The sequence below is a fragment of the Scomber scombrus genome, chromosome 7 (genome assembly GCF_963691925.1).
Source record: "Scomber scombrus chromosome 7, fScoSco1.1, whole genome shotgun sequence".
Taxonomy (NCBI): Eukaryota; Metazoa; Chordata; class Actinopteri; order Scombriformes; family Scombridae; genus Scomber; species Scomber scombrus.
Window position 1 is genome coordinate 30,414,641 of NC_084976.1, and position 16,223 is coordinate 30,430,863.

The 16,223-nt window shown below is 38.0% G+C and overlaps 2 protein-coding genes across 2 annotated transcripts; both read right to left on the bottom strand.

Annotated features, from left to right (window-relative positions):
- Positions 1-860: 860 nt before the first annotated feature.
- Positions 861-2,783, bottom strand: LOC133983975 (CD209 antigen-like protein C). The gene is made up of 7 exons (XM_062423190.1): positions 2,756-2,783; positions 2,555-2,626; positions 2,307-2,396; positions 1,553-1,843; positions 1,295-1,458; positions 1,064-1,176; positions 861-987 (listed from the first exon to the last, which is right to left on the bottom strand). Exons 1-7 carry the CDS (start codon positions 2,781-2,783, stop codon positions 861-863), a joined length of 885 nt encoding a protein of 294 aa, XP_062279174.1.
- Positions 2,784-9,354: 6,571 nt separating this feature from the next.
- On the bottom strand, positions 9,355-11,321 carry LOC133983976 (C-type lectin lectoxin-Phi1-like). The gene is made up of 5 exons (XM_062423191.1): positions 11,306-11,321; positions 10,063-10,290; positions 9,805-9,968; positions 9,558-9,670; positions 9,355-9,481 (listed from the first exon to the last, which is right to left on the bottom strand). Exons 1-5 carry the CDS (start codon positions 11,319-11,321, stop codon positions 9,355-9,357), a joined length of 648 nt encoding a protein of 215 aa, XP_062279175.1.
- Between the last annotated feature and the right edge of the window lie 4,902 nt (positions 11,322-16,223).

Below are 16,223 nucleotides of genomic sequence, written 5' to 3' on the forward strand. Positions count from 1 at the left end.
TTTGTGACCTAGTGATGAAAATAAATAATGTGCAGTAAGAGAAACTGAGCAAAATTCATTTAGACTCAAAGTTTTCAGCTTTATTTTTACAGAAGATGTCTGGGACAAGAATCATGGCAGCTGAGAAAAACACATGTTAGAGATGCTTACAGATGATGGAGTGTCTGAGTTTATACTCAGTAAATATAAAATGCTTAAAAAAGGATAACACAACTCACTGCAATTGGTGGAAAAGATTTGAGTAAAGGAGCACACACACACACACACACACGCACTTAATCTTTACAGAGTATACAGTAACCTTCTCATGTGTGGCTTCTCACTGTTTAAACCAGGCGGGGAGCTCCGGTCCTCTGAAATGATGCCAACGCGGAAGTAACTTAAAACTGCATTCTATCAAAAGGCCACCAGGGGGCGACCGTTTGGGTGTCAAAAGGACTTCCGTCTCTATACAAGTCAATGGAGAATTCACCAACTTCTCACTTGATTTCTAACCTCAGTAAACGTTTTCAAAATGTGTTTATGGTCTCAATCGCTAGTTTAAAGCCTTCTTCAATGCAGTATGATGTTCATTTGGGACATTTTGGCCTCCCTGATTTTATATGTGACGATAAAGCAGGGTATGCATTAGGGTGTGGCTACGTCGTGATTGACAGGTTGATTGGTTCACAGGTTCAGGAGGGCGCCTCATGCTCCTCCTGATGCCCATATAAGTAGAATCCGTGTTTTCATTTTCGCATGCACCTGAAATTTTCAAGATGGCGCTGCTCAGATCCGATACTATTGGCTTCCGAGCAGCAGTCCACAAACCAATGGGTGACGTCACGGATGTTATGTCCATTTTATATACAGTCTATGGTTTAAACAGATAAAGCTGCCTTTTTGCAGATCCAACTGTTTTTGTTTCCACAGCTCACTGATTCCCATCCTTGGTTATAGACAGAAATTGCACAGTAGCTGTTGTTAGCAGGTTGTGTCATCCAGGATCTGAGGGAAGAACATAATGTTAAGATCAAGGCTGATAGATTTTATGATTCAAACTGTTTAGGAATGTGACTTTTACTTTTCAGCCAGATCACTTCCATCGATCCACTTCCATTTCCCTGCTTCAGCTCTCAGTCCAATCCAGTAGCCAGCAAGTCCTTTTTTCTTCCAACTGTTAACTCTGATGAATGTCTGAGGACAACAGAAAGACACTTATGAGAGATATTTAAACACTGAACTTAAATAAACACACTGTGTCCCACAGACTTTCATATAGGCCGTCATAAAATTCCCACAATTTTCTCATTACCTTTTCATCTTCATTAACTATTACAGCCAATTCTGAATTCCTTCCTCTGCAGTTCTCTTGAGCTTCCTCCCAGGTTTTCTGACCAGCACTATCAGTGTAATAGACTCCATAACAGCTGGACCGGTGGTACAGCCAGCCCTGCGTGCAAGGTTTACACTGTCTGTCTGAAATAAGAGAAACCAACAAATAAACAACATTACTGCATTGTTACATTATTATTGATTATTTTTGGACTTCAGTTATGAGATCTTAACTCACTTCCATCTTTTATTGGGCAGTAGGCATCAATGATCTGCTGGGTAACACAATTCTCTATTTTTCGTATTTGTTCTGTTAAGTTGTTCAGTGTCTTCAGCTGCTGGTTTTGTGTCTTCAGTTGTTGGTTCTCTGCAGTTAGTTCCTTGATTTCTGGGTAATTATATTCCTTTGTCAGGTTTCTAATGATGACTGTCTGATCATCATTGTCTCTCCTCAATCTTTCATTTTCTGAGCTGAGTTTGTTGTTGAGGTCAGTCAGCTTGTTGTTGTTTTCAGAGATGACAGATGTAACTACAGCGACAGAAAGAGGAAAGGGTCGAACTATGGGAATTTGTTGCAAGGTAATTTTATTTGTGCCACAAATTTTATACAAAAACACAATTTAAAAAATCTTTAACATTATCATAACATTAAAATGACAGGTTCACATCATGATATGATCACATTATATGAAGGCTATGAGCAAATATAAAACAGGGTTTTCAGTTCTGCTTTGAAGCTGTGACAGAGTTGTTGAATTAACAGATAATGCTGACTTGTGTTAAATAAATGTATTAAAGTTCGGTCTTCATTCAATACTCAGGTATCTGTACAAACATTAAAACTTGTATGTGCTGTAAATATTCCTATTGTTTTAAAACTGACTTTAAAAATATGTTAATCTATCCTTTACATAAGAACTAACAACAATAATAACAAGCTACGAAAAAAGAAACATTTAATTTGATGTGATATTCACATAGAGGATACTCACAGTAGATATGAAGGACCAAGATTACCAACAGTATCAACCAACTCACTGCTACTGGTAGAAAACACTGAGTGAAGGAGCCACACTTCTTATCTAAGAAAACAATAAGGATTGAGCAGAATGATGTCAACACTTTGATTTTAAAATGGACTTTTTATAGATTATAGAAACTTTGAACATTTTGAAAAATGTGAAAAATCCAGTGATTTAAAAAATGAAACTTTGTAAACTAAACTATGTTTCTAACATACCTGAGGTGGCTGACATTTTGTCCACAGTGCACACAGCTGTATTAACGTAGTCACTTACTTCCTCAAGTTCATCTGAAACAGTTCAGATAAAACACTGATGTTTAAATATCTGCAGTAAATTGGCTCTTATTTACAGAATCATATCCAATATTTTGCTGCCAATGTGTTGTCATTGTAAATCCTGCACCATGGCCAGGCTACCCAGGATAGCGCGACAATGCCTCTGCATCCCGGCTTCTTCGGTCCCGTCAGAGCGTTTCAGCTGCTGGACTGACTGTCACCAGGTTGAGCGCACTGATCCCTGAGCATGCTAAAATGCTAACATACTAATCAACAAGAATCAATAGGCTGGATTTACTTTACTTTGTTAGCAGTGGACAGTCACCACTGTAGCCTTTAGGCGAGTCACTTTTGTTGTTTTATGAGGCACTAATTAAATTAGCATAATTGTGAAGCATCACTGTCACTCACTCTCCCTCTTTCTCTCTCGGCTCGGCTGGGTGCATTTTGGAGTCCTTTAATATTATATTTTGGCAAAAACTGTCAGTCCGGAGTAATATTCTGTTTTTTTATTAAGTTGTTATTAGATTTGATGTTTTTTTTGGAAGTGTTTCTAAAATAGGCTCAATTGTGTTTAAGAGCGCTGTATTGATTGATATGTGAAGAGGTTTGGCTCGGAGCTTCGGGCTCAGCTGCTTTTGTATCATGGCATTTTTAAGATAAAAAATAATGATTAATCGATAATTGATCGATAATTTTCCCGATCGATCAAGAAAATGTATTCAAATGCCCATCCCTACTGTAAACAGCTGTGTCTGCAGCTAATTATTGATAAGCTGTTACAGCTGTAGTGCGTTGTACAATGAAAGAAAAAGAAAAGCAGCAGAGTTCAGAGGTGGGTGCTGATTCAGACTACTGAAACACTTTCATAATATTGTGATTTATAACAATTCAATAGTAAATTTGACATAAAGGAAGGCCTTCCTGTTGTGAAGGAAATGATGAATTTGAAACAACCCTCCTGTTGTCCTCAGGTCATTTTTGACCTAGAATGACAACAGTCATCAACTCAAAAATGAGGTATAATGAGGTCATTTAAATGAGGTCAATTGACCATAATTAAAAATAAAGTGTCAAACCTGTGGTAATAAGGTAGAATGCAGTTGGCTAAATAGGTCTTACACAGAATTGGGTGATGATTTATAGTTTATGCTTTATAAACCACAACAGGAGTGTTAAACCATAATGCATGTTTGACCTAAAATAGTTGTCTCTCAAAATCCAAACTTTATTCTTTGAGCTAAGAGACAATAAAGGGGATTTTTGGGGGGCTTTTTGCATTTTTTCTGTAATGTAGTGTTTATCTCCCAACAGGTATTTTGACAGCAACCACAAGCTGGTTAGGTGGCGGATGGTCTTTTGTGGTTGCGTTGATGACTATTATAAACTTTAAGTGCTTATCTAACAACAGAGCCTCAAGTGTCCTGTCTTTATTTTTAGGAGGTGTAGAGAACTTTGTATGGAAAACATACAGGTTGACTATTTAGTGTGGGAATGAAGGGGATTGAACAGTTGTTGTGTTATTTAGTGTTTCAGTACACAACCAAAGGATTGAGAGACTATGAGCAGAATTCAAGAGAGTTATGTCACAATTTTATAAAACATGGAGGAACAGAGTATACTGGATCCACTGGATGAACTCATAGATAATGGAGCTATAAAGTATTATTTGTTTGTAGTATTTCACAGAATAAGCAGTTGTCTTCTACCTCAAGACCACACTGTTGTTGTAGCATTTCTTTTCTATATTTTTGCAGTAGACATTGTGTTACCTCAAGCTCATTGCACTTCTTTTGACTTGAAATAAATCTAAAAGTTAAATTCATAAAGTAACTTTCTTTGCATTCATTTGATTCACAATCAAGATACACTGGTAAGAATTGCTTTACATTGTTAATATGGAGTTTAAAACTGTTGTGAAATGCAAAACAATACCATTTTAAAAAGTGAGATTAATCACAAATTTAAAAGATTGTTTGACAGCCCTAATCAAAAACATTAAAAAGAATAAAATAACATACTGTTTCACCAAGGCAAGGCAGCTTTATTTATGTGGCGCATTTCATACCCAGGGGCTCAATGTGCTTTACATAAAAACAAGAATTTGACAGCAAAAATTGGAAGCATAAAAACATACAATTAAAAAGATGTGAAGTAAAACACCGGCAGGTTGTTTAGCGCTCACATTTGGAGGTTAAGACATTTAGTATGAACTCATAATCATGATTTGATACGGTTCTATTTTTAATGCAATGTTTATATATACCTATTTAAAAGAATCCAGCCATCTAAAAGATGAGAACCTCATCAAGTTTTTATATATTAGAAAGCATCTTACCTCCATATGAAGAAACATTTGGATTTGTAGAAGCAACAGTGAGCGTCTGTGTGTTTCTGTTCATCCTGAACTAAAGAGACAACCAGCCAGTATGAAGACTATAAGGAAATATAATGTTTAGAGAAGTGGAGGGTGTTGTTAAGAGCAGGAAGAGGAGGAGCTCAGCTCAGTCAGAGCTGATACTGCACTGAGGTCAGGTGTGAGCGTCTTTCCAGTGACCTGCAGCTGAACCCTGAACTTCACTTACAGTAATTATATGACTGAGTGAATTATGAGTTCCTTTGTTCCTTTAAGATTTCAGTAATTTAATGTCGGAATATCTATGTTTAATTAGTATGATTAATTGTTAATTGTGGTACTTACTTGCTTCTTTATTGTATTAGATTTAATATATAGAGTGACATGATTTCTATTTTCTGTTTAGATAAAGCATTAGTTCTTGTCAGCCACCACCTGTCTGTACCATACCTGCCACACTACCTGCAAGAAATTAGTGAAATTAATGAAAACATTGGATTCTCCTGGGTTCTCATTGTGCCTGAACGCACAACCACAGTGTTCATCACATGTCCTTGAATTCAGCAGATACCCTTCTCACAGTCCTAAATAACAAGTATTTTACATGCATTCTATCAAAAGGCCACCAGGGGGCAATCATTTTGGTGTCAAAAGGACTTCCGTCGCTATACAAGTCAATGGAGAATTCACCAACTTCTCACTTGATTTCTAACCTCAGTAAACGTTTTCAAAATGTGTTTATGGTCTCAATCACTAGTTTAAAGCCTTCTTCAATGCAGTATGATGTTCATTTGGGACATTTTGGCCTCCCTGATTTTATATTTGACGATAAAGCAGGGTATGCATTAGGGCGTGGCTACGTCGTAACTGACAGGTTGATTGATTCACAGGTTCAGGAGGGTGGACAGATAGATTGCAGGAAATAGCTGTGAAGTTGTTAGACATCGACAGTTTTCTCCGGAGTGTTGTGGTTATAGTTAGTCGTAACAGTTAACTTGGTTAGCATCACCAGGTTGCCGGTGTAGACTGTTTTAGATCCAGCCCTCCCAACCTCCCCTGCTCCGTCCTCTTGCTCCTCCTGATGCCCATATAAGTAGAATCCGTGTTTTTATTTTTCCCGGCATGCACCTGAAATTTTTAAGATGGCGCTGCTCAGATCCGAAACTATTGGCCTCCAAGCAGCAGTCCACAAACCAATGGGTGACGTCACGGATGTTACATCCATTTCTTATATACAGTCTATGGTTGTGACACATGTATGATAGTGACTAATGCTTCTTGCATCCGGAAATAATCTCCTTTAATGGTTTTAACAGAGTGTTTCTGCAGCTTATTCTATCACTTCTACCTTTCACTAGCAAAGACCACACCCACAACATGATGTGCTTGAACGATTTATTAAGAAAACGATTGATGACCATAGTTCTTCTGTTGCCGACTGCGTTGTGGGGAGGCTCGTAGAAGGTCCGCCGCAGCACCTGGGAAGCGAGGACCCCTGAAAACCTCCACCAAAGACTGAGCGGAAGGTATAGCCGGGAATGATTAGGCGCTTGTCAGAATTCGGAGATGAAGAGAGGCTCTAAGAGGCATCGATAATGGAATACTTATAGTGACAAGATAGGACAGCATGTAGGTTACGATGAACGTGTGAAAGGGGCTTTGATAATGAGATGGTCGAAGTGACGGACAGAATGACAGGTAGGTTGTGTGTAACGTGTGAAAGGGTCTTTGATAATGAAATGAACGGAGCATCATACGTTATCCATCTCGACTACTTTGTAGTAAAGAATTCATAATGAATTTAAAGTCACTTCCACATTGTCTTTTCCATTTACCAGCTGCAAGCTGCAGCTACTATAACGTCACTTTGCCATTGCATACCATTACACACACTTGCACATTGCAAACACTCGGTTGACGTTGTTGGTACATCTAGTCAATCTTCATTTAAGCATCGTATCACACATTACTAACACAGCTTATCACAAATACTAACCGAAATTGCTCCGTATTGTCGAAGTTAAAAGCACCGGATCACAAGCTACTAACACAACTTATCACAAATACAACTAACCTGAAATTGCTTCTATATCATCTGCTTCATAAGCACCCCCTGCTGTTTTCCTGCTTCAACCACAGCACCTCGCTTTGACCGGAATTCGGGCCCCGGGATGCCTGCGACCCCTGCCGTTTCCTTACTACAATCGCAGCATTTCGCTGAGTCAGGGACATCGGGCACCATGATGCCAGCGACCCATGCCGTTTCTTCACTCCGACCGCAGTGTTTCGCTTAGACAGGGACATCAGACACCGATACCAGCAACCCATGCCATTTCCTCACTCCAACCGCAGCACAATGCCTTGCTTAGACAGAGACATCAGGCACCGGGATGCCTGCAACCCATGCTGTTTCCTTAAATCCAACAGCAGTGCTTCGCTTAGACAGGGACATCGGGCACCACGATGCCAGCGACCGTTGCCGCCTCCTCACTCTGACCGCAGCGTTTCGCTTAGTCATGGACATTAGGCACTGGGATGCCTGCAACCCATGCTGTTTATCTGTCCAACCACAGCACTTCGTTCCAACAGGAACATCGGGCACCGGGATGCCCGCAACCCCTTCCGTCTCCTCACTCCAATTACAGCACTCCGCTTAGACCAGAACATCGACACCAGGATGCCAACGACCCCTGCCGTTTCTTCACTCCACTTCAATTCGGCCAGGATGTTTGATGTCAGCGACAACGCCGTTTACTCAATCCAACCTTGGCTCTTCGCCTAGTTTGACAGCAGGCAGCTTTTATCGGGGACATCCTGCTCTAGTCAAGGCTCCTGGCACTGAGGACTGCCAACACTCTGCTTCAGCTGGGACATCCGCCGGGGATACCAGCACCCCGCTGTCTCCTCAACGAGGTACCAGGATCATCCATATTCGACTTCACTGATCCCTGCATCGCATTTCTCCCGGGCAGTGACACCGGGAAGTCATTTCCCCCAAGCGCCACTCCCGCAACTTCAGCAGACAGAACCATGCAAGCCAATTTTGGGGGTTCCATGGTGGATGATTGTTCTCCACCAAATGGCCAGCTGAGACCGCCCCCTTTCACACGTTTACCGTAACCTACCTGTCGTTCTATCCCGTCACTACAACCCTTTCATTATCAACGCCCCTTTCACAGGTTCAACGTAACCTACATTCCTTGCTATCGTCACTCCGTTCATTTCATTATCAAAGCCCCTTTTTATACGCTCAATGCAACCTACCTGTCGTTCTATCTCATCACATCGACCATTTCATTATCAACACCCCTTTCATCATTCCCGGCTATACTAGCAGTTTCTCCACGTATCATTGTTGCACCATTCTTAAGATCCGCTCAGTCTTGGTGGAGGTTTTTGGGGGTCCTCGCTTCCCGGGTGCTGCGGCTGACCTTCTACGAGCCTCCCCACACCGCATCAAGAGCACAAACTATTCATTCAAATCTTGTTCATACATTTGTCAAACCTATCTCATTGGTGGTGTGGTCCTTGCTCGTGAAACAACATTAATGCATAGTGATATTATTTGTTGTTTCTGGACTTGAGTTTTGAAATCTGATCTTCCTTTTTCTTTTGTGCAGTAGGTATCAATGCTCTATTGGGTTAAAATAATGAAGCTGTTCCACCATCTTCAGCTGATGGTTTGTTGCAAAGCTATTTTATTTATGTAACACATTTTATACAAAAACACAATTTAAAAATATCTTCTGTAAAGAAATATAAAAATAGGGTTTTCAGTTTCGCGTTGAAGCTGTGAGACAGTTGATAAATTAACAGACAATGCTGACGTGTTGTGTGAAGAAGTGGTGAATTTAACCACTACAAAAAACTATTTTAGTTCCTTTTTCATGAGCAGACTAACTTTTCTCATGATCAAACACATATTCTTCTTTCTTTCTGCTGAGTCTGAAGACCCGTCTGATAACATGAAATATTACGTTTTAATAAACACATCTTTGCTATTTCATTCATTCAAACTTTGTGGTATTTGCTATTTTGTGACAGAAGATGATGAAAATAAATGATGTGCAGTCAGAGAAACTCTTTTTCAATTTCAACACGACAAGAATCATGGCAGCTGAAACAAACACATGTTAGAGATGCTTACAGTAAATATAAAAGGCTGTGATTAAAACAGGATGACACAAATCAATGCTATTGGTGAAAAAGACTGAGTGAAGGAGCACACACACACACACACAGCACATAGCTTTGAGAAAAAAATCCCACATTATGTGAACAAAAAATCTTTGTATTGATATTTACAATACAGTTGATATGATTTTACATGTTATTAATCTTTACAGAGTATCCAGTAACCTTCTCATGTGTGGCTTCTCACTGTTTAAACAGATAAAGCCGCCTTTTTGCAGATCCAGCGCTTTTTGTTTCCACAATTCACTGAGCGCCATCCTTGGTTTTGGACAGAAATTGCACAGAGGCCGTTGTTAGCAGGTTGTGTCATCCAGGAGCTGAGAGAAAAACATAATGTTTAGATCAATGCTGATAGATTTTATAATTCAAACTGTTTAGGAATATAACTTTTACGTTTCAGCCAGGTCACTTCCATCGATCCACTTCCATTTCATGTCTTCAGCTCTCAGTCCAATCCAGTAGCCAGCGAGTCCTATACTTCCCCAACTGTAATCACTGATGAATTTCTGAGGACAACAGAAAGACACTTATGAGAGATATTTAAACACTGAACTTAAATAAACACACTGTGGCTCACAGACTCAGAAAATCCAGTTTCATTTCATATAGGCCGTCATAAAATTCCCAGTTTTCTCATTACCTTTTCATCTACATTAACTATTACAGCCAAGTCTGAATTCTTTCGTCTGCAGTACTCTTGAGATTGCTCCCAGGTTTTCTGACCAGCAGTCCAGCTGTTATAGACTGCATAACAGCTGGACCGGTGGTACAGCCAGCCATCTAGGCAAGGTTTACACTGTCTGTCTGAAATAACAGAAACCAACAAATAAACAACATTACTGCATTGTTACATTATTATTGGTTATTTTTGGACTTGAGTTATTAAATCTGAACTTACTTCCATCTTTTATTGGGCAGTAGGCATCAATGATCTGCTGGGCAACAGTAACATTTTCTATGTTTCGTATTTGTTCTGTTACGATGTTCAGTGTCTTCAGCTCCTGGTTTTGTGCAGTTAGTTCCTTGACCTTCATTTCTGAGTCATTATATTCCTTTGTCAGGTTGGTTTCCAGCTTCTGGTTCTCTGCAGTCAGCTTGTTATTGTTTACAGAGATGACAGATGTAACTACAGCGACAGAGGAAAGGGTCAAACTTTGAGAATTATTTGCAAGGCAATTTTATTTATGCAACACATTTCATACAAAAACACAATTTAAACATTTAACATTATCATAAAAATATTAAAATGACAGGTTCACATTATGATAGGCTATGAGGAAATATAAAAACAGGGTTTTCACATTATGATAGGCTATGAGGAAATATAAAAACAGGGTTTTCAGTTCTGCTTTGAAGCTGTGAAAGAGTTGTTGAATTAACAGATAATGCTGACTTGTGTTAAATAAATGTTTACGTCATCTAAAAAAAAAAATGTAAATGATGCGTTAACGTTCTTTTTAAAAGTCTGTTAAAACAATACTGTCTATACAAACATTAACACTTTTGTTGCTACTGACCATTAAAAGATCCCCTCTAAACATGTCTGCCAAAAATATATTCGAAACTTAGCTGAGGTGTGTGCGTGCGTGTGTGAAAATGGATGAATAAGAGCTAAATTATAAAGCACTTTAAAGCATTACATTAAATGCAGTCAGAACAGAAGTGTAGGATCTCCTCCATTTGAAGGCCGTTATGAACAGAAGGAATGATTGCACCAAGCCAAAACTGTAACAATGTACATATAAACATCTGACTAGTGTTTTAAAACTGACTTTAAAAATATGTTAATCTATCCTTTACATAAGAACTAACAACAATAATAACAAGCTATGAAAAAAACATTTAATTTGATTTGATATTCACATAGAGGATACTCACAGTAGATATGAAGGACCAAGATTACCAACAGTATCACCCAACTCACTGCTACTGGTAGAAAACACTGAGTGAAGGAGCCACACTTCTTATCTAAGAAAACAGTAAGGATTGAGCAGAGTGATGTCAACACTTTGATTTCAAAATGAGCTTTTTATAGATTTTTGATTCATTAGAAAAACTTTCAATTCTTAAAGTATATGAAAAATACAATGCTTAAAAAAAAATAAAAAAAGTTGGTCAACTAAAGTATGTTTCTAACATACCTGAGGTGGCTGACATCTTGTCCACAGTGCACAAATCCAAGTCAACGTAAACATTTTCTTCCTCAAGTTCCTCTGAAACAGTTCAGATCAAACACAATGTTTAAATATCTGCAGTAAATTGGCTCTTATTGACAGAATCACATCCAATCTTTTGCTGCCAATGTGTTGTCATGTATCAGAAGTAGAGCTGTCAGTGTTAACATGTTTATTATGATACCATTAAGGGCCAAAAAAATCACAATAATCATGCTGCTCACTGACTGAAAACTGTCACAGATTGCCGTTATAATCGACCTCTGCAAACTGCACAGTGCACAGCATGTGTTGGTATGTCAGGAGTCTAACTGCTGCTGTCATATTCCTGCACTGTCTGATTGTTGTGACTTTCCTTCAATGTCCCATCCATAGACTGTATATAAGAAATGGACGTAACATCCGTGAGGTCACCCATTGGTTTGTGGACTGCTGCTCGGAGGCCAATAGTTTCTGATCTGAGCAGCGCCATCTTGAACATTTCAGGTGCATGCTGGGAAAAATAAAAACACGGATTCTACTTATATGGGCATCAGGAGGGGCATGAGGCGCCCTCCTGAACCTGTGAACCAATCAACCTGTCAATCACGACGTAGCCACGCCCTAATGCATACCCTGCTTTATCGTCAAATATAAAATCAGGGAGGCCAAAATTTCACAAATGAACATCATTCTGCATTGAAGAAGGCTTTAAACTAGCGATTGAGACCATAAACACATTTTGAAAACGTTTACTGAGGTTAGAAATCAAGTGAGAAGTTGGTGAATTCTCCATTGACTTGTATAGAGACGGAAGTCCTTTTGACACCAAAACTGTCGCCCCCTGGTGGCCTTTTGATAGAATGCAGTTTTAAGTTACTTCCGCGTTGGCCTCATTTCAGAGGACCGGAACTCCCCCGCCTGGTCCCATCGCACTGCAGCTTCAGATAAGTGCTGCTCATGTTTCTGCAGAGTGTCGTTCTTCAGTATGTTTAACCGTTAAAGCAAAGGAGTGTTTGGAGCAAACCATTGTACAATGATGACACTAGTTTTTCTTTTTTGCAAGTTCCCCAGTTTTCAACTGAACTCAAAGATAAAGGAGCTATAGAATATTATTTATTTGTAATGCATTTCATTATATTGTGCTGTACGTTTTGTGCACTTCTGCATATTTCTCAATGTGGAACAGTGTAATCCTTCCACGAAAACTCTTTGAAGTTGTCTCCTACCTCAAGACCACACTGTTGTAGCATTTCTTTTCTATATTTTTGAAGTATACATTGTGTTACCTCATTGCACTTCTTTTGATTTGAAATAAATCTAAAAGTCAAGTTCATAAAGTCAATTTGTTTGCATTCATTTGATTCACAATCAAGATACACTGGTAAGAATTGCTTTACATTGTTAATATGGAGTTAAAAACTGTTGTGAAATGCAAAACAAATACAATTTTAAACATGAGATAAAAAGTTAGATTAATAGCGATTAAACATTTTTAAAATGTTGGACAACCCTAATTAAAAACATTAAAAATAATAAAATAACTGCTTCACTAAAAGATGAGAATCTCATCAAGTTTCTATATATTAGAAAGCATCTTACCTCCATATGAAGAAACATTTGGATTTGTAGAAGCAACCGTGAGCGTCTGTGTGTTTCTGTTCATCCTGAACTAAAGAGACAACCAGCCAGTATGAAGACTATAAGGAAATATAATGTATAGAGAAGTGGAGGGTGTTGTTAAGAGCAGCTCTGGAGGAGGAGCAGGAAGAGGAGGAGCTCAGCTCAGTCAGAGCTGATACTGCACTGAGGTCAGGTGTGAGCCTCTTTCCAGTGACCTGCAGCTGAACCCTGAACTTCACTTACAGTAATTATATGACTGACTGAATTATGAGTTCCTTTGTTCCTTGTTAATTTAAGATTTCAGTAACTTAATGTCTGAGTATGTTGAATTAGTATGATGCATTGTTTATTGTGTTACTAACCAGTTATCTGACAACCATATATTTTCTTTATTGTATAACATTTCATACATAGAGTGACATGATTTATATTTTCTGTTTAGATAAAGTTGTTTTCAGCCACCACCTGTCTGTACCATACCTGCCACACTACCTGCAAGAAAAAAGTGAAATTAATCAAAATCTTCTGGTGTCTCATTTTGCCTGAAAGCACACCGTCAGTGTTCATCACATGTCCTTGAATGCAGCATATACTCTTCTAAATACCAAGTAGGTTTTTAGTTCATTTTCATACTCATCAAACCAGTCAGTGACTAAAGTGATAAGTGATAAACACATATAACATACAACAGGATAAATAAACAACATTAATGCATTGTGATATTATTATTTGTTGTTTCTGGACTTGAGTTTTGAAATCATAATTTCAATTTTATTTTGTGCAGTAGGCACCAATGCTCTGTTGGGCTAACATAACAAAGCTGTTTCACCATCTTCAGCTGTTTGTTTGTTGCAAAGCTATTTTATTTATGTAACATTTTATACAAAAGCCCAATTTTTTAAAATCATTATCATAAAAACATTGAAATGACAGGTTCACATTATGATATGATCACATTATATGAAGGCTGTAAGGGAATATAAAAATAGGGTGTTCAGTTTTGCTTTGAAGCTGTGAGACAGTTGCTAAATTAACAGACGATGCTGACGTGTTGTGTGAAGAAGTCTATATGGTGACTTTAACCACTACAAACTATTTTAGTTATTTTATGAGCAGACAGTAACTTTTCTCATACACATATTCTTTTTTCTTTCTGCTTAGTCTGAAGACTACGGCGTCCGTAAAGGGACGTGGTAAAAAGAAAAAGAAAACTTTGGTATGTTTCTCGTGAGCACAAGAAACAGTCACTAAGGTGACATCAATCATTCTGTTATGTATGTAACCCATTTTTCTCATCTCTCTCAAAGATATGAACTTGACTTCTGATTCTCATTGTTATTTTTTCCATTTCATATATTTCTTTTGCAAGATCTTCCCATTTAAAGTTAATTAAAGTATCATCTGTTAACCAGTTCTTTGTAATTTATTTAATCATAGCTATTCTTATCACTGAGATTAACTCTCACCAGCAGGCGGTGCTGTTGTTTTTTGTGTTCATCTTTATGTGTGTTGTAATAGCCAATAGAATGACTACTCATACTAACTCTGACGTCATTTGAAGTATGTATTGGTTTCAACTGCGTAGTATGCGATTCAGAGTATGCGAGAAGTTCCCGGATGGTTTACTAGATTCGCCAGAAATGCGGAGTATGCATCAAGAGCTGACTACTCACACTCCAATTACCCAAAATGCAATTTGACTTCTGAAAAAAACCCAAAATACAAACGTCACAGACCACCACCTCAGTGGTTTCAAGTTAGCTACAGCGAGGGTATGTTCGCTTCCTATTTTCTGAAATAACAGGTTCACATTATGGTCTGATCACATTATATGAAGGCTGTAAGGGAATATAAAAATAGGGTTTTCAGTTTTGCTTTGAAGCTGTGAGACAGTTGCTAAATTGACAGACGATGCTGACGTGTTGTGTGAAGAAGTCTTCATGGTGACTTTAACCACTGCAAACTATTTTAGTTCTTTCATGAGCAGACGGTAACTTTTCTCATGATCAAATACATATTCTTCTTTCTTTTTGCTGAGTCTGAAGACCAGTCTGTTAACATGAAATATTAACTTTTAATAAACACACCGTTGCTATTTCTTTGTTGTTGTTGCATTTTACAAAATTGTGTTACAGACATAACCTTTATGTGCAAAAATCAGACAAACAGACAAAAGAAAAAGTAAAACATCTGCACTAGTTCATTGGATATATCAGTTTAATGGTATAATTATATGTCAATGTATATATACATTACCAAGGTGACATCAATCATTCTGTTATGTATGTAACCCATATTTCTCATCTCTCTTCAAAGATATGAACTTGATTTCTGATTCTCATTGCTATTTTTTCCATTTCATATATTTCTTTTGCAAGACTTTCCCATTTAGAGTTAATTAAAGTATCATCTGTTAACCAGTTCTTCATAGCTATACTTATCACAAAAAAATGTGTATCTTTTCTATTAATTTCTTCAGGTACTTTCCTGAGACGAAGTACTAGTGGGTTTGCATTTAAAGAGAAGCCAAATATATGAGAGACTTCTCCAATAGATCTTTCCCAGAATCCACCGATAGTCTTTCATGTCCAAAGTACATGACTGTGGTCTGCACTCTGCTCCCCACATTTTCTCCAGCATCTTGAAGCTAAATTTCCTTCATATTAACCTTGTCATCTTTGCTATTTCCTTCATTCAAACTCTGTGGAATTTGGTATTTTGTGACAGAAGATGATAAAATAAAAAATGTGCAGTCAGAGAAACTCAGCAGCATCGATTTTCAATCTCAACACTCGCAATTATCACATTCATAAGATTCAAAAGATCTTTTTTTTAATACAATTTTGTTATTATGTCACAAATTAACAAGGAAAAATTCATTTAGACTGAAATTTTAAGTCTGGTGTGTGTCCATGAAAGTGACTTAAGTCAAACACACACACACGCACGCACACACATACATGTATATATCACATTGTGAGGACCACGATCTCAGAGTTCTCTTTGTGAGGACCACCATTTCTACTATAGCTAGAATGTTGCAAAAAAATAGTCCTGTCACTAGATGGGAGTGGAGAGCCAGAATATCATTTCAAAAGTCAATAAACACAAAGTTAAAAAAAAAAATGTATCTTGTATAGTTGTGAGGACCCCTCCTGTTGCTAGGCAGATTTTGTGTGTTCTTTTGAGTAAAAAAATATTTTAATTATACAGTTGTGAGGACCAACACCTATGGCTGGGTACATTTGATGTGTTATCGTTTGAATGTGTTTTATATAGCCAA

Bases quoted from the DNA above. Each gene is read 5' to 3' on its own strand.
- LOC133983975 (XM_062423190.1), bottom strand. From the start codon at position 2,783: ATGCAGAGGCATTGTCGCGCTATCCTGG. The intron at 2,627-2,755 runs GTAGCCTGGCCA...GAACTGTTTCAG, and splicing joins GCATTGTCGCGCTATCCTGG to ATGAACTTGAGGAAGTAAGT. The intron at 1,459-1,552 runs GTGAGTTAAGAT...CTCTTATTTCAG, and splicing joins CTGCCCAATAAAAGATGGAA to ACAGACAGTGTAAACCTTGC.
- LOC133983976 (XM_062423191.1), bottom strand. The intron at 9,969-10,062 runs GTAAGTTCAGAT...CTGTTATTTCAG, and splicing joins CTGCCCAATAAAAGATGGAA to ACAGACAGTGTAAACCTTGC. The intron at 9,671-9,804 runs GTAATGAGAAAA...TGTTGTCCTCAG, and splicing joins TAGTTAATGTAGATGAAAAG to AAATTCATCAGTGATTACAG.